The 27,096-nt window shown below is 40.4% G+C and overlaps 3 protein-coding genes across 4 annotated transcripts; 1 reads left to right on the top strand and 2 right to left on the bottom strand.

The window, feature by feature from the left end:
- Positions 1-17,655: 17,655 nt before the first annotated feature.
- On the top strand, positions 17,656-20,171 carry LOC147540757 (F-box family protein). Its single transcript, XM_086640473.1, has 2 exons — positions 17,656-18,557; positions 18,643-20,171. Exon 2 carries the CDS (start codon positions 18,660-18,662, stop codon positions 19,917-19,919), a length of 1,260 nt encoding a protein of 419 aa, XP_086496599.1. The 5' UTR covers positions 17,656-18,557; positions 18,643-18,659; the 3' UTR covers positions 19,920-20,171.
- A 990-nt stretch (positions 20,172-21,161) lies between these two features.
- Positions 21,162-22,376, bottom strand: LOC147540756 (uncharacterized). The gene is made up of 3 exons (XM_086643240.1): positions 22,262-22,376; positions 21,524-21,951; positions 21,162-21,419 (listed from the first exon to the last, which is right to left on the bottom strand). Exons 2-3 carry the CDS (start codon positions 21,923-21,925, stop codon positions 21,162-21,164), a joined length of 660 nt encoding a protein of 219 aa, XP_086499366.1. The 5' UTR covers positions 21,926-21,951; positions 22,262-22,376.
- A 192-nt stretch (positions 22,377-22,568) lies between these two features.
- SMU2 (RED family protein) lies at positions 22,569-26,872 on the bottom strand. Of its 2 annotated transcripts, none has more exons than XM_086640472.1 (11): positions 26,424-26,872; positions 25,991-26,131; positions 25,856-25,905; positions 25,514-25,628; positions 25,346-25,394; positions 25,106-25,195; positions 24,776-24,844; positions 24,576-24,699; positions 23,785-24,143; positions 23,208-23,582; positions 22,569-23,066 (listed from the first exon to the last, which is right to left on the bottom strand). In XM_086640472.1, exons 1-11 carry the CDS (start codon positions 26,468-26,470, stop codon positions 22,788-22,790), a joined length of 1,698 nt encoding a protein of 565 aa, XP_086496598.1. In that variant the 5' UTR covers positions 26,471-26,872; the 3' UTR covers positions 22,569-22,787. The 2 variants fall into 2 exon arrangements, with proteins under 2 accessions (XP_086496598.1, XP_086496597.1); XM_086640471.1 differs by having other exon boundaries at positions 25,346-25,397; positions 26,424-26,856.
- Positions 26,873-27,096: the final 224 nt, after the last annotated feature.

The following is a 27,096-nucleotide window of genomic DNA, read 5'->3' as shown; positions in this document are numbered from 1 at the left end:
CCACACACCCACATATGGAGAATGGTCGAAAATGCTCGAGTGGATATCGAGATGTCCGACGAAGCACCACTTGGAAGGGCCGAGGCACGGGACGCCCGGGCTGTTGCTCGGGCCGGCACGGGACGCGCATGGGACAGCCCGGGACGGCATGGGACGCCCTCGCTACAGCTCGGGACGGCCAGGTACGCCCGAGACTTGGCTCGGGACGGCCTGGGACGCCCTCGCCATAGCTCGGGACGGCCTGGGACGCCCGAGACTAGGCTCGGGACGGCCTCGGCACAGCTCGGGACGGCCTGGGACGCCCTTGCCACAGCTCGGGACGGCATGGGACGCCCGAGACTTTGCTCGGGACGGCCTGGGACGCCCTTGCCACAGCTCGGGACGGCCTGGGACGCCCGAGACTTTGCTCGGGACGGCCTGGGACGGCCTCGGCACAGCTCGGGACGGCCTGGGACGCCCGAGACTTTGCTCGGGACGGCCTGGGACGTCCGAGACTTTGCTCGGGACGGCCTGGGACGTCCGAGACTTTGCTCGGGACGGCCTGGGACGCCCGAGACTTGGCTCGGGACGGCCTGGGACGCCCTCGCTACAGCTCGGGACGCCCGAGACTTGGCTCGGGACGGCCTGGGACGCCCGAGACTTGGCTCGGGACGGCCTGGGACGCCCGAGACTTGGCTCGGGACGGCCTGGGACGCGCTCGGCACAGCTCGGGACAGGCCGGGACGCCCGAGCCGAGCTTCGGGTCGCACGAAATCTCTTCGTATTCCGACATATTAGAAGCTTCCCATCATGTAGTAGGCCGAGCTTTGCCCTTTGGATGCCCTATGGTGCTTGGCGAGCACTAGGGAACGTGCCAGCACAAGTGCTGTGCACGCTCTGGGGAAGGAGCTCAACCCTCCCCCTTATAGTGCAAAGTTATTGTTTTGCCTATTTTCACAAGGAAACATCAATTTTTTAACCAAGCATACTGGGCCTTTACTCCTTCGTTACTCGTCGGAATCCAGCAAACTTATACTCGTTGGAAAGGCCTTTTCGCAAGGATTTTTTTGATATATTATAATAGCGATTCCGATAAATATTTATTTTTCTATGAATTTTTAAGTGAATAAACACCGGAAAATTCATAAAAAATAGAAAAAAAAATATTTTCTTCCGTTTCTTTTCTCCAATAATTCATAAATAATACCTCAATAGTATAAATGAAGAGAGAGTCGAAATGGCCCGGGTGGGTTTCGAAATGTCCCACGACCCCATAGAATGCACGGGCCAGCCGAGCCAAAGCAGGGGACGCGCATGGGACAGCAGGGGACGCGCACGGGACAGCGTCCCTATGGCTCGGGACGGCATGGGACAGTACGGGACGCCCTTGGTAAAGCTCGGGAATCCCATCGGACGCGCATGGGACGGCCTTGCTAAGGCTCGGGACGGGCTTGCTAAGGCTCGGGACGGATGGGACAGCACGGGACGCGCATCGGACGGCCTTGCTAAGGCTCGGGACGGCATGGAACAGCACGGGACGGCCTTGGTGAGGCTCGGGACGGCATGGGACAGCACGGGACGGCCTTGGTGAGGCTCGGGACGGCATGGGACAGCACGGGACGGCCTTGGTAAGGCTCGGGACGGCATGGGACAGCACGGGACGGCCTTGGTAAGGCTCGGGACGGCATGGGACAGCACGGGACGGCCTTGGTGAGGCACGGGACGGCCTCGGTGAGGCTCGGGACGGCATGGGACAGCACGGGACGGCCTTGCTAAGGCTCGGGATGGCCTGGGACGGCCTTGGTGAGGCTTGGACGGCACGGGACGCGCATGGGACAGCATGTGACGGCCTTGGTAAGGCTGGGCACGGCATGGGACGCACATGGGACACCTTATGGGGATCATCAAGGGACGTTGCTGAAGGAGTTGAAGGAGATGTCCTTCGACCAAGGTGACAATGCGAACAATTTGTCGGATAGGACAATTGATGTGGAAGATCATCAAGTCCGATTGATTTAGGGATCGTAGAGTTGTAGCTAGAGACCAACTACGATCGTCGAATTACGAAGTAATTCGCGGCTAACTTCGATCGGATCCTACAACGGGTTACACATAAGAGTGACAAATTGATCTAGGATATGACTAGTGGGAGTGAGATATAATCATGGGAGTGTCCCATAAACATATCTCATAGGCCTAAAAAGGAATTAGGCAAAGATAGTACAAAAAGGCCAAAAGCAGGGTTTTTGGGCCTAGGCCGATTCGGGCACTTTTAGGGCTCGGATTGGGCTGATTTTTGGAGGGACGTTTCCTTATGTTATGAACATTAAATCTGCCAATTTTGGCTGGGTTTGGACGTCATCTCCTTAGGGAATTGAGAAAATACCAATAGTTGCTATTTTCGACTATTTCCCTAAATCTTATTCTAAAGGGTGTTTTGGGAAACCTAAAAGGAGGTGGATTCTTATTAGGGTTCTATATAAACACTCTTAGGGCAGAGAATAAGGTGTGGAATTTCTCTCTAAGCTTTCTTACTCTACCACATCAAGTAGAGAGGAGAAAGTGAGCTAATTCCCATTAACTATCTATCTAGTCAAGCAAGAAGAAGGTCTTCTTATTATCCAACCACCATTGGTGTGCTAGCTATACAACAAGGTGGGAGATCAAATTGATTGCTCGTGTCCCAAGTAGAGGAGCTACACTTGAAGCTCTTGGTCTTCTTCAATCAATTCAACTAGTTTGAGGGAAAAGCGATTAAGGTAATCCACTATCTCCATTAGATTAATTACTAGTTTTGCATGTGATCCTGGGAATACTAGTGTAGACATTAGATGTCATATTTCCGCTATAAACACTAGTAGAAGGGTATAAAACCCTACAGTGGCGTCAGAGCCTCTTGCTATTAACTAGTTTTTGCTAAGAATCGAACTAGTTCATATTAGATATAATTGATAGTTTGATAAATTGAGTTTATAAAAATATTTTAAAAGTGTTTTAAAACTATTTAAACTCACAATTTGATAATATTGAATGGGATTCAATGAATTTCAAATTAAGAATCAAATTGATGATTAAAAGTGTTTTAAAACTCAATTAGATTGAATTTCGGACTAATCCATGCTTGATTAAGTTGATAGTTATGTTTAAAAGAGTTTTAAACATAAGAAATTGATTGATTTTGAATGGGATTCAAGAATTTTTCAAATAGATTTCAAAATTGTTCTTTGAAAAAGTTTTCAAAAACCTAGACTTTGATCCAAAATTGGTTTGATTAAGAGTTGTTTTCAAGTTTTGGAAACTTTTGAAAAACAAAGATTTTTGGAATTTTAGAAGTGTTCTAAAAAGAAGTGTTTTGAGTTTTGGGAAACTCTCAAAACAAAATTTGGAAATTTTAAAAGTTTCTACAAGTTTTGTAAAAATTTTAGAAGTGTTCTAAAAGATTTCAAAATTTTAAGAAAAGTTTTAAATTTGGAAAATAGCAACTTAGAGTTGCAAAAGAAAAAAAAAAAAAAATTTTTGGAAACTAGGGTTTTGAAAAACCCTAGTGTCCGGCCAGGAAGCTTCCTGGCCGGACCGGGAGCTCCTGGATGCGTCCTCTGGACGCATCCAGAGCAGCTGCTGAGACGCGTCTAGGACGCGACCAGCAGCTGCGACAGAAGCTTCTGGACGCGTCTTGAAGACGCGTCCAGAGCAGCTGTTGGGACGCGTCTTGGAGACGCGACCAGCAGCTGCGGAGGGAGCTTCCTGGACGCGTCTAGGACGCGTCCAGAGCACTCGACCAGACGCGTCTTGGAGACGCGTCTGGGAGGTTCTGGGTGTCTCGGACTAGTCCGAGACACCTAGTGCTGGTCCGGTCCAGCACCAGACACGTCTAGGACGCGTCTGGTACATGGACTAGCGTCCTGGCTCCGGCCAGGACGAGACCAGGCCTTGATAGGCTTCGGCCAGGACATGCCGGCCTATGGGCCGTGCTATGTCCGGACCTTGTCCGAGCCCTTTTCTGGGCTTGGGCCGGGACTTGTCTAGGACTTGTCCCGGGCTTTTTCGAGGCTTTTCGGACCACAAAAAGGAACCATCATTCGAGTGGGAGTTTTTGCCAAAATTTCTTCCGATTCCAACCAAATAATTCCAAAATCAATCCGGGCCATCCAGAAGGCCAAAACGGATTTCTCTTTAAATTGATTTATGAAATCATTAAGAATCGAACCAATGTTTTTCCGAAATTGACCCGGGCTTTCAAAACCCGAAACGGAGTTTTTCTTAAAGATGATTTTAGAAATCATAAAAGATAAAACCGGAACGCACCACTAGTTGAATTCTTCGAATTTAGACTTAAGGTCCGTAATGTGACATGTGATGTCAACAAAAGTATCTCCCAAGATAATCATGCATATATAATTCTTAGCCTTGATATATTATATGATTGCATGTGATGTGAATGCGGGAAACTAGTATGGCCATAGATTTATATCTTTATTCTTGTTTTAAGCACGGATGGGTGCATGCTTTGTAATTAATTTTAATTTCAAGTTTATACGATCTGCGAATCGTTAGAGTCTTGTAATTAGAGTTTAGGGTCAATGAGTCCATTGAAGAAAACTCAAGGATGGAATCCAAAGGCGAGTGGGAGAAATCAATGGAGGTTCAAGGATGGAGATCTAGACGAACCAAAAGGCGAAACAAGAAGAAAACCAAAGGAGATTAGATCTTCTAGGTTAGGGGCCATACTAGGATCCATGTCTGCTTGATTTACTTTCTCGCGCGCATTTACTTACTTATTTACGCTTTATGTCGTGGATGTTAGTTAGGCTAAATAGTTCACTATAACAAACGCCAGACTAGCGTAAAAGTCCCCAAAAGTAATCTTGAGTAATCGCCTATCCAGATTAAGACACTCGTTGCGCCCTTGTTCGAGGAAGGTGGGTCGGCCTTCGCAGAGTACCTCCTCTACCTTGGGACAATGCGGGTAGGTCTATAGAAGAGGCCTACACGTCTAAATGGTTCTACTCAACGAGATCAGCAAGAGAGTCTTGGATACTCGAGGCAAAAGGATAGATTAGTCATTCATTAATGAAATCTATCAACCAAGAGTCATAAGGTATGATCAGTGAAGTAGTTCACTCACCCGGAACGACGGAGTCAAAGGGTAGGGCCTTCGTCCGCTTTACTCCGAAGAACTGGGGTCTTGGAATCACTTATTCAATCGGGGACGATTTTATTGAATAATGTGGGAAAACTAAGTTTTTTCAAAAACGATAACGAGTTTTAAAACTTTGTCATTTCTTTATGTAGTTTTTAAGATGACACGTAGAAACGGTTTCAACATTGAATCACACCTAAGGGAGGTGTTGATCCACTTCCAAGAATGGAAGAATGAATCCGAGAATAGTTCTCAGATTCAAAAGAAAGGTCACTAGAATACCCAATCCCAATGTTGACTCATACAAGAGAAGGTCAAAAGCCTTTTGCAAGCAATCGTATAACATTCTCTTTGAAAGAGCAATGGATGCTAGCACGACCATTAAGACAAACTGAGGAAGAAATTCCTACAAAAGTCATAAATGGAGAGGTACGAGACCTCCAAGGCAATCTGAAAGTCATCCTAAGGGAAGACAACAGAATACATCTATCACCCAAATTCAATATCGATTGAACAAAGATAGATAAGACCTTAAATGAGTCACTCAGATTGTTACGAACAAACTGAGCAGAACATACGGGAATATCTAAATCTTGAGATTTGGTACAAAGAATCTAAGAAAGAGATCTTGAGATTCAAAAGGGCAAAAGGATCAGTCAAGTGAGACAAACATTTGATCAAAGAAAAGCAGTTGCCGAGTACATGATCAAGAGTATTCCTCATTACTGTGAATGTTTCTAAAACAATGGCTAGACCATTTAAAAGGAAACTACCTTTAGCACCTGGAGGACAAAAGGAATGGAATTATGAATTCCGGTTCCGTATCCTTGCTAACAAAGTTAAAAACAAGTATCGTAAAATTCCTTCATCAGGTATTTAAGACCAGATGAGCGGCTCAGTGGGAGCTTAAGGGAATTACATACTTGACTAAAAGAAGTAAAAATCCAAGAGGGAGCAGAAGCAGTAATGCTAGGGATGCTGAAAGGGATCAAAGTCTTCTTTTAGACACTGATCTAGCTTAGAACTTAATAGTGATTATTTTGTTCTTCTAGAAACATATGATGTTTTAAACCAGTGGTAAAATTAACTGAAGGTTAACATTGATAATGGCTAAAATCAAGAGATTCAAACTCATTAAACTTCAGCATTGTCAATTAGGTCTTAAGGACTGAATTGACAAAGTCACCCTTTTCAAAAGGCATAGAGACTGGTAATCTATTAGGACTCATACAGTGTTATGCAGACCTATAAGTTTACTTGCAGAAGCTAACGAGAGAAACTTCAAATACGTACTCTGACAACTTCATGGAAACGTACAAATCATAAAGTATAAGTCGGAATGTTTGAAAGGTTCAAACAAAGTACAAACCGAAGTAAAAGAATCATTTTGACAAGAGAGTTTAAGTCATCCGATTAGATTGGAGTGATAAAAACTTGAGTCAAATACTAAATAACCATCAAAGGAGTTGAGAAAACGTTTCCCAACTCGCTCCATGGAACACATCTGAGGGATGGTGGATTCAGTGGGAGTAATCGAACATTGCTATGCATAATTCGATCAAAGATGGGTTTAAGCCAGTCTTCCGAATATTTTGGGACATATTTTATAAACGACTATTTTCACACTTACCAAAGTCCGTCTAACAGCTAAGCTTGTAAAAGCATTACAAAATTAGCTAAAGTCTGACGCAATTTCTTTTGAAAGAAATTTGGGCTTCTTCCATAACCAATCAAGAGAACAAAGTGTTTGTTGCTCATGATAGTATTCTTCTAATAATTAGCACTAATTATTACAAGAATAAGTGGGAGAAAAGTACAAGTCGATCATGAGAAAAATCATGAAGAGTCATGAAGAACAATCATGAAAACTTGTACAAGACGATTAAATTCGACCAAGAGCAACAAACTGCGGCTCCTCGGAAAAGGAAAGGTTTAAGATATGATCTTGTAAACCCACCGCACAAAAGCGAATGTCATTCGCAGGAGAACTCTCAAAGCGAGTGAAAGTGTCTCTAAAGGAATATCTCAAAGTAGTTGAGAAAATTCCAAATTGTTGTTCAAAAGCCCTGAAAGGTCAAAATAAAATCTTAAAGACTCAGAAAATAAAGGTTATTTCTGAAGAGATAAAAGACCTGCGCAGAAACGGAAACTGACTCTAGATTTTGGCTAGAAGCCAAAATCATCGTGGAATCCATATCTCGTCAAGACATGAAGCTTGATAATTTAAGTCAACAGAAGACCTAAATTGGTTTTCCAAAGTAGAAAACTGAGAAGGATGGAAACATTCATGTTTCCCGAAACGAGACAAGAAGAATAAAGATTCTTCCAATCAAGTTATGTCCACATGCATGCTTCAAAAATCTATCAACGGATTAAAAGCACGCAAGAGTTAGAATCTTCGATTCAAAAGGCAATCAAAGAAGTTTGATTCCTGAGGAATGAAGAAAATCTTGAATCACGAGTTTCAAGAAGGTAAGTGGGAGAAACAAACCTTCCAGGTCCGTATGCAGAGTACATACAAAAGATTGAGTACGACATAAGGTGTTGTATAACAGTAACGAACTGACTCAATAAAGGACCACACACAAAAGGATAAAATGCCATTTTGGGCATCTGAAGATCTATAAGCATAGATCAAAAGGATGATAGGATTAGAGAGACTCAGTACGCTGAGATGCTTGAGATCCGAAACAGAAAATCTAAGACTCCGAAAGTCTAAAAGATTTCGACCCAAAAACTCATGACAGAGGGCGTTGCAAAACTCGGAGTCTGAAAAGACACCGATGAGCTAGCACGCATGAGAGAGACATTTATGTTCGAAAACATAAAGTCAATCATGTTGGACATGATTAGCATCTAAACATCCGAATTCGGATTGGAAAACCGAAACACTACTTAGTACATCCTAGAAGGCTAAAGGATGAAGTAGTACAAAAGTTGAACATGTCATCGAAGCAAACTTCCAGACATGGAAGGAAAGTAGGCTAAAAGTGTTTTAAGCCGGGAACTGTTGCAAATACTACATAAAGAATTAAAAGCCTTAACTCTAGTAAAAGTTACTAGATATTATCAAGGTTGAAGTTAGCAATCTTCAAATTAATTGATAATAAGCAAAGTTTAAAACCGACTACCACGGTAGTCAAACTGAACTGTCACCTAAGACATAGTATGAGATTCATACACAGTCTAAGGCATGAGGTATAATTTTAAACCTCGACAAGTAAAATTGAGTGGGTAAAAAGAGTTTTACGGAAGAGGCTCAGATTTACAACTCTCGTTATCAGAAATAATAGAGTTATTTCACAAGTCGTCTAAATTTGGTTTAGTATTTAAACGACAGTCCATTGATGATAAAACATTCCGAATAGGTTTGTCAGATACGTGATCTGATGAATGAAACCCTATTAAGTGAACTTGGAATATTTATTATCAAATCCCTGGTCCAGGTCATTGCATGGACAACAATGACTCACGAAGACTAGCACGGGAGTCGATGGGATAGCGCAGTTTCATGGGCTATAGGAATAGTATATTCTATTCGACTACGTGGGTGTGTAAAAGGTTTATACACTGGATAACCCTCAAATGAGAAGTACATCACTCGTGATGAACGTCAATACTTCTCATAAAGACAATTGGAGAGATTCCTCAAAACATGAGTGCTCCACTCATCTTATGTAAGGAATGCCCGACTTTGGTTCCGTTAAACGCCGCGCCGTAAAAGGAGGTTATAAAGGCGGACACTGGGAAGGACAGGATAGACATGAAGTTAAGTGGGAGCGCAAGAATGGATTGTGTCACCCTAATCACATTAGGTACAAAGTGTCTCAAGGCCACTTGATGAGTAGCAACTGAAAATGCGTGGCCGCGCTCAAACGGATTAAAAGTTAATCGTTTGTCTTTTACAGTTGTACTCGGATATCAAGAAAGTCTGAATGACGTGACGTATCAGATGGGATACTAAATTGACACGGGAATCGAGGCATTGCACTTGATCTAAGTCCAAGTGGGAGTCTGAAGGAGTTGAAGGAGATGTCCTTCGACCAAGGTGACAATGCGAACAATTTGTCGGATAGGACAATTGATGTGGAAGATCATCAAGTCCGATTGATTTAGGGATCGTAGAGTTGTAGCTAGAGACCAACTACGATCGTCGAATTACGAAGTAATTCGCGGCTAACTTCGATCGGATCCTACAACGGGTTACACATAAGAGTGACAAATTGATCTAGGATATGACTAGTGGGAGTGAGATATAATCATGGGAGTGTCCCATAAACATATCTCATAGGCCTAAAAAGGAATTAGGCAAAGATAGTACAAAAAGGCCAAAAGCAGGGTTTTTGGGCCTAGGCCGATTCGGGCACTTTTAGGGCTCGGATTGGGCTGATTTTTGGAGGGACGTTTCCTTATGTTATGAACATTAAATCTGCCAATTTTGGCTGGGTTTGGACGTCATCTCTTTAGGGAATTGAGAAAATACCAATAGTTGCTATTTTCGACTATTTCCCTAAATCTTATTCTAAAGGGTGTTTTGGGAAACCTAAAAGGAGGTGGATTCTTATTAGGGTTCTATATAAACACTCTTAGGGCAGAGAATAAGGTGTGGAATTTCTCTCTAAGCTTTCTTACTCTACCACATCAAGTAGAGAGGAGAAAGTGAGCTAATTCCCATTAACTATCTATCTAGTCAAGCAAGAAGAAGGTCTTCTTATTATCCAACCACCATTGGTGTGCTAGCTATACAACAAGGTGGGAGATCAAGTTGATTACTCGTGTCCCAAGTAGAGGAGCTACACTTGAAGCTCTTGGTCTTCTTCAATCAATTCAACTAGTTCGAGGGAAAAGCGATTAAGGTAATCTACTATCTCCATTAGATTAATTACTAGTTTTGCATGTGATCCTGGGAATACTAGTGTAGACATTAGATGTCATATTTCCGCTATAAACACTAGTAGAAGGGTATAAAACCCTACAGTATAAATAGTTGTCCATCACCAACTAACATAACTAACCATATTAGGTCTATTCCAATGTATCAGCTATAACAATGAATGGTCCGACCTCAGGTATAAACATATACTTCTATTACCCTCCCTCAAGTGAAAGGTATAGGATATAGCTTGAACTTGGACCTGAGAGTACCAAATCGAGGACCAGGTAGTGCCTTGGTTAAAATGTCAGCTGCTTGATCATTAGTCGAAATATAGGAGAGCTGAATTCTCTTGTTGCCCACCAATTCTCGAATAAAGTGAAAATCAAGAGCTAGATGTTTAATTTTAGAGTGGAATACTGGGTTAGATGCCAAAGCCAGAGCAGAAACATTATCACACCAAAGTTGAGGAGGTTGATGAAGAAAGTAATGAAGATCTTGAAGAAGAGAGCATACCCAAATAGTTTCAGCTGCAGCTTGTGCCAGGGACCTATATTCTGCCTCTGTGGAGGACCTAGAGACAGTGGGTTGCTTTTTAGCTGACCATGAAATAGGATTTCCTCCTAAATAGAGAACATAACCAGATGTTGATCTACTATCTGAGATGCTTCCAGCCCAATCAGCATCAGCAAAACCATGAAGAGTTATGGAAGAAGATTTAGTAAACTGAATTCCAAAGTTAACTGTCCCTTTTAGATACCTTAGTATTCTTTTGACAGCCAAAAGATGTGAAGTAGTGGGTTTGCTCATAAATTGACACACTAAATTCACAGCATAGCTTATATCAGGCCTTGTCCAAGTTAAGTACTGAAGAGCTCCAACTAGGCTTCTGTAATGGGTTGGATCTTCAAGAGGAGTGCCTTCTGTGGGAGTGAGTTTGAACCTATGAGCTAATGGAGAGGAACAAGGTTTGGCATCCACCATTTGTGCTTTATTAAGAAGATCCAATGTGTATTTAGTCTGAGAAAGAAATAAACCAGAAGTATCTCTATGAACCTCCATTCCCAAGAAATAGTGTAGATTGCCCAAATCTTTCATTGCAAAAGTAGAACTTAACTTCTTGATAAGATCATCACAGGCAGAAGGTGAATTACCTGTGATCAAAATATCATCCACATATACAAGTACATAAAGAGAAGAACTCCATCATGAGAAGACACAAATAAGGAAGTGTCAGATAAGGACTTTTGAAAGCCATGTGAAAGCAAAGAATCCACTAGCTCCTCATACCAAGCTCTAGGAGCTTGTTTCAAGCCATAAATAGATTTATGTAGCTTACACACATGAGTGGGTCTGGATTTGTCTTGAAATCCAGGAGGTTGAGACATATATACTTCCTCTTTGAGATGACCATGAAGGAAGGCATTGCTCACATCTAGCTGTTTGATATTCCAATCAAAATGAACAGCAAGGCTGAGGAGAACTCTTATAGTTGTGGGTTTAGCTACAGGACTAAAAGTCTCTGCATAGTCAATACCCTATCTTTGATGAAATCCCTTTGCAACTAACCTAGCTTTATATCTTTCAATACTACCATCTGACTTCTGCTTGATCTTATAGACCCATTTACATCCAACTAAATTTTGATCAGGAGAAGCTGGGACTAGAGACCATGTATGAAGATCTTCAAGAGCCTTGAACTCAGTGGCCATAGCAGCTCTCCAATTTGGATCTTTATTGGCTTGAGTGAAGCAGGTTGGTGTAGAAGGAATTGGGATAGCACTTAGAGCTTCTGAAATAGGATGTTTGGTAGTAGCTAAATAGGTCTTGGGTTTGGTAATGCCAGATTTGGCTCTAGTTTGCATAGGATGAGTTGATAAGGATTGAGGAATAGGTATAGGAATAGGTATTTGGTCAGGGATTGGAGTTGGTAAGGTCTCAATGGGAGAAGGTGTATGAGGAACAGTGGGAATGATGGGTTCTGTGATATCTGTTATAATAGGATCAGGTGTGCTAATGGTTGAGATAGGAGTGGGAGATGGTTGAATAGGAGTAATATGTACTGGATAAGAGGTATTAGAAGTGACAGAAGGGATAGGAGAACTAGCAGACTTTAATGGAAAATGATCTTCATTGAAAGTAACATGTCTAGAGACATATACTCTACCAGTAGTAGGGTCTAAGCATTTGTAACCCTTTTGGTTTTGAGCATACCCAATGAATATACACTGTTTACTCCTAGGCTCAAGCTTATTAGTTGTATAAGGTCTCAGCCATGGATAGCAGGCACAACCAAAAGTCCTTAGGAAATCATAGTCTGGAGTTGAATAGAAAAGCTTTTCCAATGGTGAGACAAAGTTCAAACTTCTAGTTGGTAGTCTATTCACAATGTAATTAGCACAGTTAAGAGCTTCAAGCCAATAGTTACTAGAAAGAGAGGACTGAATGAGAAATGTCCTGGTGAGATCAAGTAGGTGTCTATGTTTAGACTCAGCCACCCCATTTTGTTCTGGTGTGTGTGCACAAGTGAACTGATGTGTAATACCTTTATTTTGAAGAAAAAGCTTGAAAGAAGTAGAAATAAACTCTCCACCACCATCAGTTCTAATAGACTTAGTGCTATGTCCTAATTGATTCTCAATAGAGGTGATAAATGTAGTAAAAGCAGATGCAAAGTGAGACTTATGTTGTAAAGGAATAAGCCAACAAAATTTGGAAAAGTCATCAATCACATTAGCATAATATTGAAATCCACTGATAGAGGCTACAGGTGCTGGACCCCAAAGGTCAATATGCAACAATTCTAAAGGAGAAGAAGCTACTGTACTAGAAGAAAGAAAAGAAAGTTTTGTGCTTCTTCCTAATTGACATTCTGAACAGAAGAATGGTGTAATTGAGCTAGATGAAAACAAATGTTTAAGCTTCTGTAAAGTTTGAAAAGAGGGATGTCCTAGCCTCTTGTGCCAAAGTTCAGTAGATGTTGGTCGAGCAGTGAGTGCCTTTATTTGTGGTTTTGTACAGGAATGATCTTTATTTAGTTGAATAGGATAAAGTCCTCCTTTAGCTGGCCCTTGGAAAAGTGTCTGGTTCGAAGTTAGATCCTTCACATAGTAATGAAAGGGATCAAATGTTAAAGAGCAATGATTATCTGAAGTGAATTTGTGGACAGAAAGCAAATTGTGTGAAGCTTGAGGAACAACTAATACATTTTTGAGAGAGAAAGTATTATGTTTGTTTTGAAAAAATGAATTGCCAGTTCTAGTTATAGCCATACCTTGTCCACTAGCACTAGAGATAACCTCTTTTCCTTTATAAGCCATTGAAGAAGAAGAAGTAATAGCAGAAGCATCTGGGGTTATGTGATGAGAAGCTCCTGTGTCAGCATACCATGGGTTTTCTCCTAGAATATTAGCAGTAGCAAGCATGGCTGCCAAATTATTGGGTAGATTGCGACCTTGATAGGAGAAATTCATTCTATGATAACACTCCATTGCTGTGTGACCAATCTTATTACATATTTGACAAATAGGTCTATCACCATTAGAGTTTCGTGAACCTTGATAATTGGAAGATTTAGATTGAGAATTAGAGTTAGAATTAGAATTGCCTCTTCCTGAATTGAATGAGCTATTATAATTTCTTGGATTAGAAGGATTACCATGACCTCTTCCTGAATTAGGTCGATTATGACTATAATTGTTGGATTTAGATTGGTTAAACCGATTGAAAGATGAAGATGATTGAGGATTGGTAAACAAGGCTTGATTTATATTGGTTGCTAATCGTTTTTGTTTTTCCAAAAGTGAAATTTCTTCACTTATGAGAAGATTTTGAAGTTCAGTTACAGAAATAGGAGGTTTCCTTAATCTAACAGCAGCAGAAAATGAATCATATTCAGAAGGTAAAGCTCTCAAGATGCTTACCACTAATTCAACACTTGATGCTGGACTTCCAGCCGCAGCCAATGAGTCTGAAATTTTCTTCACTTTAGTGAGAAATTCAGGCATCTTCTCATTCTCCTTCCTCAAATCTCTGAGATTCTCTTGGAGTTGGAAGATGTGTGAAGTTGATGCAGAGGCAAATGAATCCTCAAGATTTTTCCATAATTCTTGTGAAGTCGAATTTCCAACAACATAAGGAATAACAGAATCAGATAAGGTAGAATTGATCCATATCAATAGAGTTTGATCTTCTTCAACCCAATCCGTGTAATCTGGATTGACTTCTGATCTTTCAGTATCTAGAAATTGATTAGGTTGTGGTCTAGATCCATCAACTAGATCCAAAACTTTATATTTCTTGAGAATTGGTAGAAACAATGACCTCCAAGCTAAGTAATTGTCACTTTGGAGTTTGATAGGAATTACATTTCCCATTGAAGTAATAGCTAATGATGTGATTTTCGGATGATCCATCACAACTTACAAACTAGAACAGAAATTGATTGTAATAGATTTAGAGATAGAAAGTTTTTAGAGAGAGAGAGAGAGAGAGAGAGAAGATGATGAAGACGAAGAAGAAAGAGGAAGAAGAAGAAGAAGACCAGAAAGTTAGAGAGAGAGAGAGAGATTTAGCTCTGATACCATAGTGGAAATCATTCTCATTAACCATAATCGAATGAATTACATCTCTTTATATAGAGAGATTAGAAACAGAAATATAACAAGTCTATAAACCTAACAAACTCTTAACAAACTCTCAACAACTCTCAACTAACTTATAACAAACTAAAGTAGTTAGGATCCTGTGCTCTTGAGATGTATAAATAGTTGTCCATCACCAACTAACATAACTAACCATATTAGGTCTATTCCAATGTATCAGCTATAACAATGAATGGTCCGACCTCAGGTATAAACATATACTTCTATTACATTGAAGGTCTGTTCGTGAGAACAAACCAGATCTGATGTGAACTTTACCTATCTATCTATCTAAACTTATTTCTTACAGTAGTAACAATCTATCTATCTTAGGTTGAATTAATGGCAGAAAGTTAGGTGTCACTGACGGCTCTTTTGAAAGATGAACTTGATATCGTCGTACCCACAATAAGAAACCTTGATTAAACCTTGATTTTCTTGAAATGTGGAGACCATTTTTTCAACCTTACCATTTGATTATTGTTCAAGATGGTGATCCATCTAAAGAAATCAAAGTTCCTCAAGGTTTTGATTATGAACTTTATAATAGAAATGACATTAATAGGATTTTGGGTCCAAAAGCTTCTTGCATTTCCTTTAAAGATTCTGATTGTCGATGCTTTGTTTATATGGTTTCCAAGAAAAAATACATCTTCACCATTGATGATGATTGCTTTGTAAGTATATTCTCAACCTATTCAAATTTTGTTTTCTTTTTTCCATTTTTACTCTGGTTTTGAGGAATTTGAGCTGTGGGTTTTCGAGCTTGCTCACTTCTATTAGGTTTTTGTGATTTGATAGAGATTTGATTGATGAGTTCTCTCTAGGAGGTTGTATTTGCTTTTTGATAATCTGAATCTGACTCTCTCTCTCTCTAGATCTATTTTAGAGAGAGAGAAAAGAAAAACAAATTAGAGAGAGAGGAGAAAGAAAATAATTATTTTTTTTTTTTTATGTTTGAAGGTCGCCGACCGGAAAATTGGTCGGCCGGCGACTTTCGCCGGAGAAGATGATGAGGTGTCGAGAAGATGAAGTGGTAGAGAATACAGATGAGATGGAGGAGAACTTTCAAAAAAATGTATTATGTATTCCCCGTAAAAATTTATTCCCGGAGAATTTTCAAAAAAATCTGGATTCCCTCGAGAATTTATTCCTCGGAGAATTTTCTTTATTCCCCAAAGCCGCGGCCTTCAAAAACGGTGTCTCACTAAAAAAAAAAAAAGAGTTTCAAAAACCGTGTGTTACTCCCAATGCATCACCGTAAGAATTGTGGAATGAGCAATTGATCAGTTATTTGCCCGTAGACCATTAACTTATGAGTTTTGACCATTAAACTTTAGATAGCTTTCTTAAGCTTTAGTTATTTTCCTTGCTTTTAGTTAGTTTCCATTAACTTATGAAGTCTAGCTATGAGTTCAAAGGATTGAAAGGGATCGCTGATCTTGCCAAGGAATGATAGAGAAAAAAAAAGATAAGGTGTACCCGCTTGTTTACTTACTATTGACATTGGGATTAACATTTCCAGTTGCAACTGCTACAGTAGAAAGAGTGTTCTCTGGTATGAGTTCAAAGTCATTTTTTTAATATAAATTTGTTATGTCATTTTACTGAAATGTGCCCCCACATCAAAAAAATCATGGCCTCGCCACTGCTCGAGACTATGGAACCCGAATCCTATTGGATTTTCCACCCCTCCAACATGAACTCAGTTGACATTCCCAACTAATAACCCAGAGTCTGGAGTATAAAGAAGAAAAATTAAAACTTTAGGGTAAAAAAAGGTAGGGAGAGAGAGATAGAGAAGATAGTGACAAGAGGTTGGGTCCTGAGTGTGAGCATGAAGAAGCATTGACATATGATCTCTAAGTCTGAACAGAACCAACAACACGAGTAAAGAGAACGTAATTAACGGCTTTTGCTTTGTTCACAGCTTTATCATATTTTAAGGGGGGTCCCGCCCTTTTTAAGCACTCACTTTTTCTCTATAGGCGCTCTGCTAGAGGCACTTACACCGATCAAACCAGTGAAAAACTCTATAAGCGCACATCTCTCGAAATCGACAGTCTGAGAGAGTAGACAAATTCTTGAACTGTCCCGTCTGAATGGTCTCGTGTTGGTTCGAGTCAGCGGGAACGATTAGGGTCTCGAACTGTCATGTCCAATACTTCGTATCTGGTTTCGGATTGCATCTGAAACCTCCTGAACTAGATCGAGTCCGAAAAATCTCGAATTTTTTCAGATTTGAGATAAACGATAATTACTTACAAATCAATCTAAAATCGATGATAAAACACTTCTCATGGATTTAACCACTTCAAAAACTTTTCAAACACTGTGATAAAAGCATAAAAGAAATTTAAGATTTCTATAACTGATGTCTAATAAAAAATGAGATCTTTGGAACTCTTAAGTGTTACTAATTAATCTTTATTTAATATGTCTGGGTTAGGAATGTGTGTCGTGGTGGTCGTTTTGTAACAAGTTGGGGTTAACAGGTCTAGAAACCCAAATACCCAAGCCCACCACGCACAACCAACCCCGTGACAAATCAATAGAGCACGACACGATTCACGCTTTGCAGTGTTGACCCGCCTCCTAAACCGTCTATTTTTTGGGTCGACACGGTCCATTAGACACCACTAGTAGGTATACTTCCCTTAGATTGTCCAGTCAGACAAAACAAACGTACTATCTGACTATCCAATCCAAATGGTCTTTGTTTTTCTAATCGGTTTTTAATAAGAAGTTGAGATATCTTTAAAGTCTTTCTTTAGTATCTCTCATCAATAAACGAACTACAGATGAAGAGGTAAAGATTTAGAAGAAAAAAACGAAATGACAATTGATGAAGAGGTAAAGGAAGAAGAAGTCAAAGAATACAAACCAAATGGCTAAAGAAGTAGGAATCATTCTAACTAAGAACACGGGACCTATACCAAAATAGTGGGGCGCCTGTAGAGGTACGTACCCTTATATTTTAGGAGAGAAAGAAAGAGATAGATAGATAGATGGGGGGCATTGACTTATACCCAATAAAAAGTGGAGCATGCTGATGCTTGGCCTTTGGTATAGAGTAGTATTATAGACTCTAGAGAGAGAAACAAAGCAAGTAACCAAAGAAAGAGAGAGAGAGAGAGATAAGATTCCTCAACGAGGTATAGTTGTTTAGGTTTTGCTTTACAAAGGTCAGCTACTAGTATACCCTATCTTTTTTTCTCTCTCTTACAGAGACAGACCCTTTGACATGTTGTTAAGTAGATAGAGATAGTCATAGAGATACCTTCTCTTTTCTTTTCTTTTTCTTTTCTTTCCACGTCTACAGTTTGGTAATTCGTGCTTGTTAGGGTTTTTGACTTTTTCTTTTCTTGGAAAGATGAGGATAGTTTATATGTCTCTTGAATCCGGGACCCAAGAAGAGCATTTCCAATTCCAAACGAGTAATAAATCTCAAGTTGAACTTATTGTTGTTATGATTGTTGCTAGAAAGTCTGCATTTTTTCCACGGGCCGGCACTGCCCAACCCAGCCCAGCCCGTTTGACACCAGTGTTGTACAACTACTAGAAATTATAAAAGAAAAGTAATATACTACTACTACAGTAGTACTACTACTACCTTTTTCTTTTCCTTTCCTCTCTTCTCTTCTCTCTCTCTCTATGTGTGTCAACGCAAACAAAAAGAGCTTGGGAGGAAGTTTCGTCCCTCCATCCACATTCCTTTTTCTCTCTCTATCTCTCTCTACAACTCTCCTCCTCCCTCTTTAGTCTTTTCATATATATATATATATATATATATATTTGTGGATGGGTGGGTGGTTCACAAGGTGGGAAGTTGAGCAGCAGCAACCAAAACATTCTCACTCTTTTCATCAAATCCCCTTCTTCTTCTTCCCTCTCTAATTCACTCTAACAATTAAACAAACAGGTATGAATTCACCACTCTTTTCGATGATTGCATTGAAGACACCCATCACTACTCTTTGCTAACTCTTTTTTTTTTTTTTTTGCAGTTTTTCAAAACATTTTCATGGATCAGAGTTTGGTCTCAAGACGGACCAACAAGAAGAGAAAACTCCTTCAACAAGAAGATGAGCACTTGTCCTTAGATGACATTCTGAACCAAGACCTGCTGGAGAGGGTACTTTCACGACTACCCACTTCGATCTTCTTTCGCTTCCGTTCAGTCTGCAAAAGATGGAGTTCAATTGCAGCTTCTGAATCTTTCAAACTTGCCTGCTCTCAGATCCCCTCACGAGATCCCTGGTTGTTCATGGTCGATTCCAATCTCGACCAATCTGTTGTCTTTGATACTTGTGAAACAAATTGGAAACACCCACCTCTCCTCCTCCTCCTCCAACATAACCACCACACCAATAATTTAATCCCTGTTGCAGCTTCCGGTGGCGTGATCTGCTTCCGCTCTACTAAGCGTTCTGGTGCCTTTTTTGTCTCCAACCCATTAACGGGTGCGTGCCGTGAACTTCCTCCACTGCCTCCAACATCTCAAAATCAAACCATCCATGCAGTCTCTTTAAATTCATCACCTAAAAACACCTCCTCCTCCTCCTACAGACTAGTGTTAGTCTCCGGTGATCTCCCAAACCTCTTCGTGACGGTGTATGAATCTGGAAGAAATTGCTGGGAGGAAGAGAGCAAGCTGAGTCTTCAGATGGAAGACGGATCACATGACTCGGGCGTGGGTGGTGGGGATGAAGTACTGTATTTCCTGAGCAAGGCAGGAGATGTGGTAGCAACTAATATGCAGAGGAGCCCTTCAAAACAATATTCTTCCGTTATAGCTGTGAAAGACGGGGAAGAGATTATTTATTTCCTGAGCTCGTCTGGAACTGTATTGGCATGCAATCTTGTCAAGAAGAGCTTCTTCGAGTACCCAAGGCTTTTGCCTGTCTGTTTTGAGTACTCGATCGATGTTGTTGAGTGTAGAGGAGAGATGTCAGTAGTGGTCTTATCAGACTTTCTGGAAAGCGCAAGTCTTAGGGTGTGGAGATTCTCAGAGGAACAGAAGGATCGATCGTGGAGACAGATTGCAGCAATGCCTCCATCAATGTCTCACGAGTTGTATGGGAAGAAAGCTGATATTAACTGTGTTAGTTGTGGATATGAAAAGCTGATGGTTTGTGTGAACTCAGGGGAGTCCAGTAGGTACTGGATGTGTGATTTGGAAGCGAACCAGTGGACTGAATTGCCCAAGTGCGTTGTGGATGGAAAACCCAAGGAGTTCATGTCTGCCTTCTCATTCGAGCCCAGGATAGAAGCTTCTGTGTGACATGGTGTGAGATTTAGAAACAGAGAGAGAGAGAGAGAGAGAGAGAGAGAGAGGACAGGTACTGGATGTGGATTGATTTTTTCTTTTTCCTTTTTTTTTTTGGAGTTGAGGATTTGTTAGTACTATTTGTCGTAACAATTCACCAATTAAGAAGAAAGTGGCAACAACTCCATGGACATTGAGGTGATTTTCATGTATGCAAGTAAATATGTGTGATTTTAAGTAGATAGACCAAGACATACTTCAGCTCGCTATTAACCCTTGTTTTATTGGTAGTTTCTCAGTTCAAAGTGGTGGTAACTTGTCCCATTTTGTTCACAAAATCCATCCGCTTTTGCAGAAAAAGGCGATATCGAGACTTTCAACTGTAAATGTTCTAAGGAGAATAGTCTCCGCTCCAATTCCCAACCAACAATTAGATCTTCTCACTGTAAGGAAGAGAATGCAAGGCATTTCCAATAGAAGAGAAAGATTATGGCTGAAAATTTTACTGTCTACTAATCCAAGAAGAGAAAGATTATGGCTGAAAATTTTACTAACAGTCTACTAATCCAAGTTTCCGATGAGAAATGTGCTCAAAAGCTTTCCTTTCAAGAGGCTATAATGTCTTCTATTCAATTCCTAACCCTCATTCTCATCATCAAACTACAAGTCAACACAATATTAGATCAATCCTAGTAACTAAGAACTGTCTTCATCTTTGGGGTTTCACATTTTACAGGTTTATTTTGACAGATAGTAATCATATGAAGACAATCTTAGTACGTTTATTTTGAAGACGAAACAGAACGATATTAAAATAATAAGGAAAAAGGATAGGGGGGAAATAGAATTCCACCACAGAACCTTGGTTTGGTTAAACATTCCAGTTTACTTAAGCATGAGTTGTTTAGGTCATTGGTTTAACTTATAATGAAATGCTATACAAAGAGATAATAAAGCTAGTTTTTACATGATTCGGCATTTGCATATGGGGGTATGTTCTTTAACGGTCCTTCTCACGCAGTTTCCAGCTCTCGTATGCTTCATTATCTGTTGGAAGCTCGTATCTGCACACTGGACATGAGTTGTGTTTTTCCTGCCAACACACATCATTTGGAGTTTAACATAAGCTAATAAAAATATAAGAAATGTGCGAGTCAAAGATCCACTCAAGTTGTGTTTTTCTTTGTGTACAATATATTAGGCTACTAGGAGTATCGGACCTATGAAGACAAGCATAGAGGTTTACTGGTTGGGTTATTATTTGTAAGAAATAGAAGTGGGGAGGGGGGGATGGATAAGAAGGGCACCTACCAGCCATGGCTTCAAGCAGAGAGTGTGAAACAAGTGATTGCAAGGCAACTGGTGCATGTAGTCATTTATGAGGAAGAGATACTGGCATACAGCACAATTAGTGTCATTAATGGCCAATTTCGATAGGATTTCATCAGTGGCGGTGATAACAGGAAGATTTGCGACGACTTGTTTACTGGCAGGAGGTGGTCTAAGAGGTCGTCTCTGCATGCACGGAAAACAACAATATACATATCACCTTGTCAATTATGGAATAGCAACAGCAGCAGCATTGCAATTTGCAAATGGGGGCATTGAGTATATGGTACCTGGGTAGCAGCTTGGATGTTGTGAGTGAGTGCCTGTAGAGCGTTGATCTGTTCGAGACTAGTAACTAATGCGTTCATCAAGGACGAAGCTCTTTCTGTAACGTTGTTGTTATCAGTTTCGGTACTACTAGTAGTAGTAGAAGACTGGGACTGGGTGGTGGTGGTTGTGTTTGCATTATTAGAAAGAGTGTCAAGAAGATCCTGTGCAGCAAGCCAGGTCGAGCGTGTTGGGAGACTGAGTGGTGCAGCAGCATTGGAGGAGAAGGAGGAGGACATAAGAAGAGGAGGAGGAGGAGGCAACTCCTCGTCTCCTCCATTATTAGGGTTAGGGTTAGGATTAGGATTAGGATTAGGATTAGGGGGGGATGCTGAATCATTATTATTATTATTATTCTCCATCATTATTAACACTAATGCTGACCTACAGACTGTTGCAACATCCAAATCCAAATCCATAATCAATAATAGGGGAAAACTACAGTTGTTAATAAAATTTCATAAAACAAGAGAGAGAGAGAGAGAGAGAGAGAGAGAGAGAGAGAGATGTGATGACATGCGAAGGTGTAAAATTTCATAAACCACGAAAGAAAAGAGACACAGAGAGAGAGACAGGGAGTAGCAGACCATCAAGTAAAATCAATTTAATTGACAAAAAGCATGTCAACAGATACTTAAGGAATCGAAATTAGAAATCAAAACCCTAAATCGTGAATGAGTGAGTAAAGAGGGCTTGCTTACCTTACTTACAGAAGATAGATGATCGTTGAGAACGGAGGCTAGGCTCTGGAGCAATAATAAAAAGCATGAAGAAGGGAAAGAAGAAGGTAATTATTGACTCGTTACTATTTGACACGAGTGGGGGCACCGACCCCTGGTGATTTCTAATGTGATGTTGAGTTGAGTACTAAAGGCGCCTCTCTCAAAGGCGAATAAATTTGAGAGGAAGTTTGTGAGGCCTTTTAACACTTGCGCCTATAAAGCTTGTCAAATAAATTAGATGAAAGAAAGCCAACTTCCAATTTTACTCAAAGAGAGGAGAGGGACAGACAGAAAGAGATGAACTACTATTGTATGGCAAAAATGTGTTGTTCTACATACTTGCATCTCGTCCTACTATTACATATTTGATGAAACACTAATCCATTCCCCAACCCAATTCATAAGTAGAAACAAAATCGTCAACTCAAGACAATACTAATCCCTACTACAAACTCAAATAATAATAACAATAATAGGTTACAGACACAAGTGACAAACATATTCTCTACACCCGGAGCTTTTTCCCAGGCTGCTCGTCATCCTCGTAGTCATCCCCACCACCACCACCCTCGTCATTCTCCGACTTCTTCCTAGCTAAGATCTTGTTAATCTTGTGCAACTCGTTCGTCAGCTTCTGGTCCTTGTTTTGCTTCCTCGTTTTCCTGCCATCTTGCATCTTCACCCCAAACTGGAATGCTGCCTTTGGCATTGCTTCCTTCTGCTCATTGTACTTTGCCCATTCCTCCTCTGTCTCAAAGTCCCACCGGTGAAGCCGTCCCTTCGCCTAATAAACCCCACCCCACAAATAAAAACACATTATCATCAAATATCAATAACAGTTTGTAAATCTTATTGAACAAAAAGTATCACTCAATAAAACCACCAGCCCTAAAGTTAATAATGCAGTATGATGAGAAATTCTCACCCTGCCACCCATATCCATTTTCGATAAATCATCTTCATCGTCGCTGTCGACAACCTCACGATTATACTCTTGATAACCAGGATAGCATTCTGAGTAACTCTCCGATATAAAATTGGGATCCTTCTCCCGAGCATCCTTTTCCCTCAGCTGTTGAAGCCTCTGGTCATCACGTTTGAAAACTGACCCTAGGCCCCTATCTTTCTCTTCTTGGGTCATAAAGTGTGGGTCCTGAAGACCGTCTACCTCCCCCTGACCATCATAATTTTGCTGGAGGTACTGATCTGGATAAGCCAATTGTTCTGCATACTGATACTCCTGCCACTCTGCTGGGTAGCTACCACCCACCATTTGGGCTTGCATAGTATCGTATCCATTCTGCATGATAAGAAAATAATATGATTATTGATAATTAACTGTGAGGGTCAGGTCATAAAATTGCAATTCACAATGAGGATTAAGTTTTCATAAATGGAGGGAGTCCAAACTTTGGCCTTATTCCTAAGTTTAACTCCTTCAATTTTTGCTCAGAAGTCAAATAACAACTGATACTATTAAATCAACTGCGCAATTATCATACCGTTTGTTGCCAATCCTGAGGCGGCTCAGGGGGTGGAACAGGACCATAAACAGGTTCACTAAAATAAGATAGCTTTTCCCTATTCCGCGGAGACTCTTCCATGTCCTCTGAAAATGGGCTTTGGCTCATGTCTTTGCCGGGAACAACATAGTCAACACCATCACCTACAAATATGTCATCTTCAGTGGGTCTAGCAACAACCGGGGGCTCTTTATCTCTAGTATCAGTGACATTATTTCTCGGAAGTGGTGGTGGCGGCGGCAAGATTTCACTTTCATGACGATGCTTAAAGGTTCCACGTTCAGGCGGTGATGGTTTCTTATCTTGATCGTGTTCATTGGCTACAGCAGAAAATTTCCCTAAACATAAGAAATTTAATGACAAAAAAATTTCAATTAGTCGCCCAAACAGTAAAAATACGTATAAACCAGACACTCTACTGGTCATTAAATTTTTCTTCCAAAATAAGTGAAGGGCCTGGGTGGCGCGAGGTTTCATTTATTTTTTTGGTGCAAGTAAAGTCATACATGATCTGCCAATTACCAGTGACACATCGCTCAGCCTCTGGTGCATTTACTAACCTCCTCGGTATCAGATCTTGTCAAATTTTAAAAAATGAGGTTTGGAGGCATGAAGTAGAGATCTCAAATTTCATTACAAAAGGTAGAGGGTATTCGGTATTATCGAGGGGTGTTAGGCTAATTATGCATTCAATTGCAATAAACAAAAATAAGTGATACCAAGGATGATGAGAGAAGGCTACACATCCCTCTGAATACAAAGAAAATTACCTCTGACGTCTTTTTCTTTTTTCTTTTTCTTTAAAACCTTTCCTGATGATCCAAGACGCAGATATGACATGATTTTAGCAATCCTTTCTAGCACGGAACCATCAACGCTAACAGTTACCATTTCCTGGAAACATTATGAGATCATAAGCCATGACTCTACCAAGTCAAAGAAGGGGAGGGGAAAATAGAAAGATTTAGACCTCTGGTATAGGGCAGTCAGCTTTACTTCGATGCAGTGTCGTCGGGATATCGTGAGAGAAGCCCTCCTCCTAGGACGCATCAAATAGAATGGGTTTAGATGTTTTATTCTATAATGTAGCAGAAACAACCCAAATTAGCAACTCTTGCATATGAAAATTACAGTGTATAATGAGCACCAAAAGCGCAACGTCAAATAACACCCCTACGCCTCTTTTCATGATCTTGATGAGAATATGAGATCAATAAGAAGCATCAGTTAAGGAAATGTACATCAACTCGTTTAGCTTATAAGTAAGAGTAAGAAAGAGAGAAACAGAATAACAGTTTACCATGTTAAAGATGAAGGCCATTCGACCAGGAAGGAACATCTCATTCGACTTGATAGCAGTCTGAGGCTTGACAATCCATTGGTAAACTGACTGCAACAAAAAACAATAGAAAAGAAATAAACACAAGAATCGAGGAAAAAAACGATTTTATAGAACAATCTATAGGAATGGAACAACTGCTTTCCCTATATAAAAAGTAAATAAATCAAATCAATATTGTTTAGTCTTAACGACCACCACCTTTGCAGTTGCAGTACGAAAAGAAACTGCCTGTTCCTCCTTCTGAACTCTGCTGATGAATGACAAACTTGCTTAGTAAGAACGACCACCGTTAACATACCTAAACTGGCGAAACACAACACGGATGAGAAATGTTGATATTTTATTGTAAAAATGACCTCAGTTTACCTAGACTTTCCATCAGTCTCGCCTTCACCATCTGGCTTCTTGTCAATCTCACTCCTCACTTTGTTGAGTAAAGCGTAATCCAAACCTTTGACCAAATGAGTGTGTTCCACATCACCTTTAAAAATAAAAACACATTGTACCTAATCAGAACAGGTAAGCGAAGTTGAAACTCAATAAAATGATTTTGACTCTTAAGAAACCTAAGAATGAGACCCTTTTCTAATACAAACAGAAGCACACATCTCAACACAAGTACTGAGAATTTGTTGTATACAAACAATAATAATCTGATCATTTTCCATGAACGAATACAAGATGCGATATTAGGAGATAATAACTGACCTCCAAGATACTTGCTGTTCTCGATGGATATCTTGTGTGCATCTGCTGCCCTACGAACTCAAGCATGATTAAATAAGTTGACGACTGAGTAAGTAAACAAACAATACAACAATAAAGGGTAGTACTCAAACTTACCGAAGGTCGACAGCTCCAGGGGGAGCTACGGCATGAAATGAACCCAATTCGGTGGGTTCATAGTCTGGATTTTGGTCTTCTCTACGTTCCTTGGCACGATCACGGTATTTGGGCAATTCAACTTCTTCTTGCTTCTCTTCCCTATCAATAGAAAACATAATATTATAGGGGTTTAAACAAACCCTAATTCGAAAAGGGGATTTAAAGAGTATTATTTTTTGAATAGATAAGAGAGTAAAATAAGCTGAGAAAAGGAAACTCAATCCATCATAATGTAAAACCTAATAACAATCGTGTACCCAAATTGAGCTACGAATGAGAAATTAACAAGAATACATCATCATCATCATTCACGGTGACCAAGAAATCAAATTGTCCTAAAGTATGAAGAACAAGAAAGAAGAGAAAAATGGAGAGAGAGAGAGATAGTTACTTGCGACGAATCATTTTCTCTTTGTGGTTCTTCTTGGACGTCGACATCTTGACTGAGAATCAGAGAGCTCGAGGAGTTGGGGACGACGATGATGATTTTTAGGGTTATATAGGTAGGTGGTCTGTTGTGTGGAGCGTCAGCCGGTCGCGGAAGAGTTCATAATGGGTTTGGACTAGGGCGGATAACCAGCGGAAGGTTCACACCCGACGCGGCAAAAATCGGGTTCATAATGGGTCTGGACTAGGGCAGATAACCAGCGGAAGGTTCACACCCGACGAATCGGTACATACCGGTAATGCCCGTTATAGAGCAACGGCCCCCGTCAAGCATGGCGGGCTACAAGTACCGGTGGGCGGGTTCTGCCTTTCTCTTAACGGAATAAATCTCCACTTTCGGCGATTTTTTGAAGATAAGAGCATCTCCAATATCCAACACTCAATTTTAAAAATGATAAAAAGGTAGTGATCTTTTAGAAATTAGATGAGTTACCGTTTACTATTGGATAAGCACTTACTAAGTTTTATAAAGTTTGTAAGTTGTTTTTCATCATTTTTTTTAGTGGTGTGAAAATGAATAATTATCTATTTTGTCCTTACTTGAAGTATTCAAATGTTAGCATTCCGTACTAATCACTAAGCTCGTAAAATTAATTAAAAAAAATTATGAAGAAAAC

Source organism: Eschscholzia californica, unplaced genomic scaffold, assembly GCF_041429995.1.
Source record: "Eschscholzia californica isolate CP2 unplaced genomic scaffold, dmEscCali1.0.p SCAF_5, whole genome shotgun sequence".
Lineage (NCBI taxonomy): Eukaryota > Viridiplantae > Streptophyta > Magnoliopsida > Ranunculales > Papaveraceae > Eschscholzia > Eschscholzia californica.
The sequence above is the reverse complement of the archived record's forward strand: the minus strand, read 5'-3'. Positions and strand labels throughout refer to the sequence as shown.

Coding starts and splice junctions, on each gene's coding strand:
- LOC147540757 (XM_086640473.1), top strand. CDS start 18,660: ATGGATCAGAGTTTGGTCTCAAGACGGACCAACAAGAAGAGAAAACTC.
- LOC147540756 (XM_086643240.1), bottom strand. CDS start 21,925: ATGATGGAGAATAATAATAATAATAATGATTCAGCATCCCCCCCTAAT. Junction 21,420..21,523: donor ACATCCAAGCTGCTACCCAG/GTACCATATACT, acceptor CCGTGCATGCAG/AGACGACCTCTTAGACCACC.
- SMU2 (XM_086640471.1), bottom strand. CDS start 26,470: ATGTCGACGTCCAAGAAGAACCACAAAGAGAAAATGATTCGTCGCAA. Junction 26,132..26,423: donor GAGAAAATGATTCGTCGCAA/GTAACTATCTCT, acceptor TTCTATTGATAG/GGAAGAGAAGCAAGAAGAAG. Junction 24,144..24,575: donor AAAAGAAAAAGACGTCAGAG/GTAATTTTCTTT, acceptor TCTTATGTTTAG/GGAAATTTTCTGCTGTAGCC.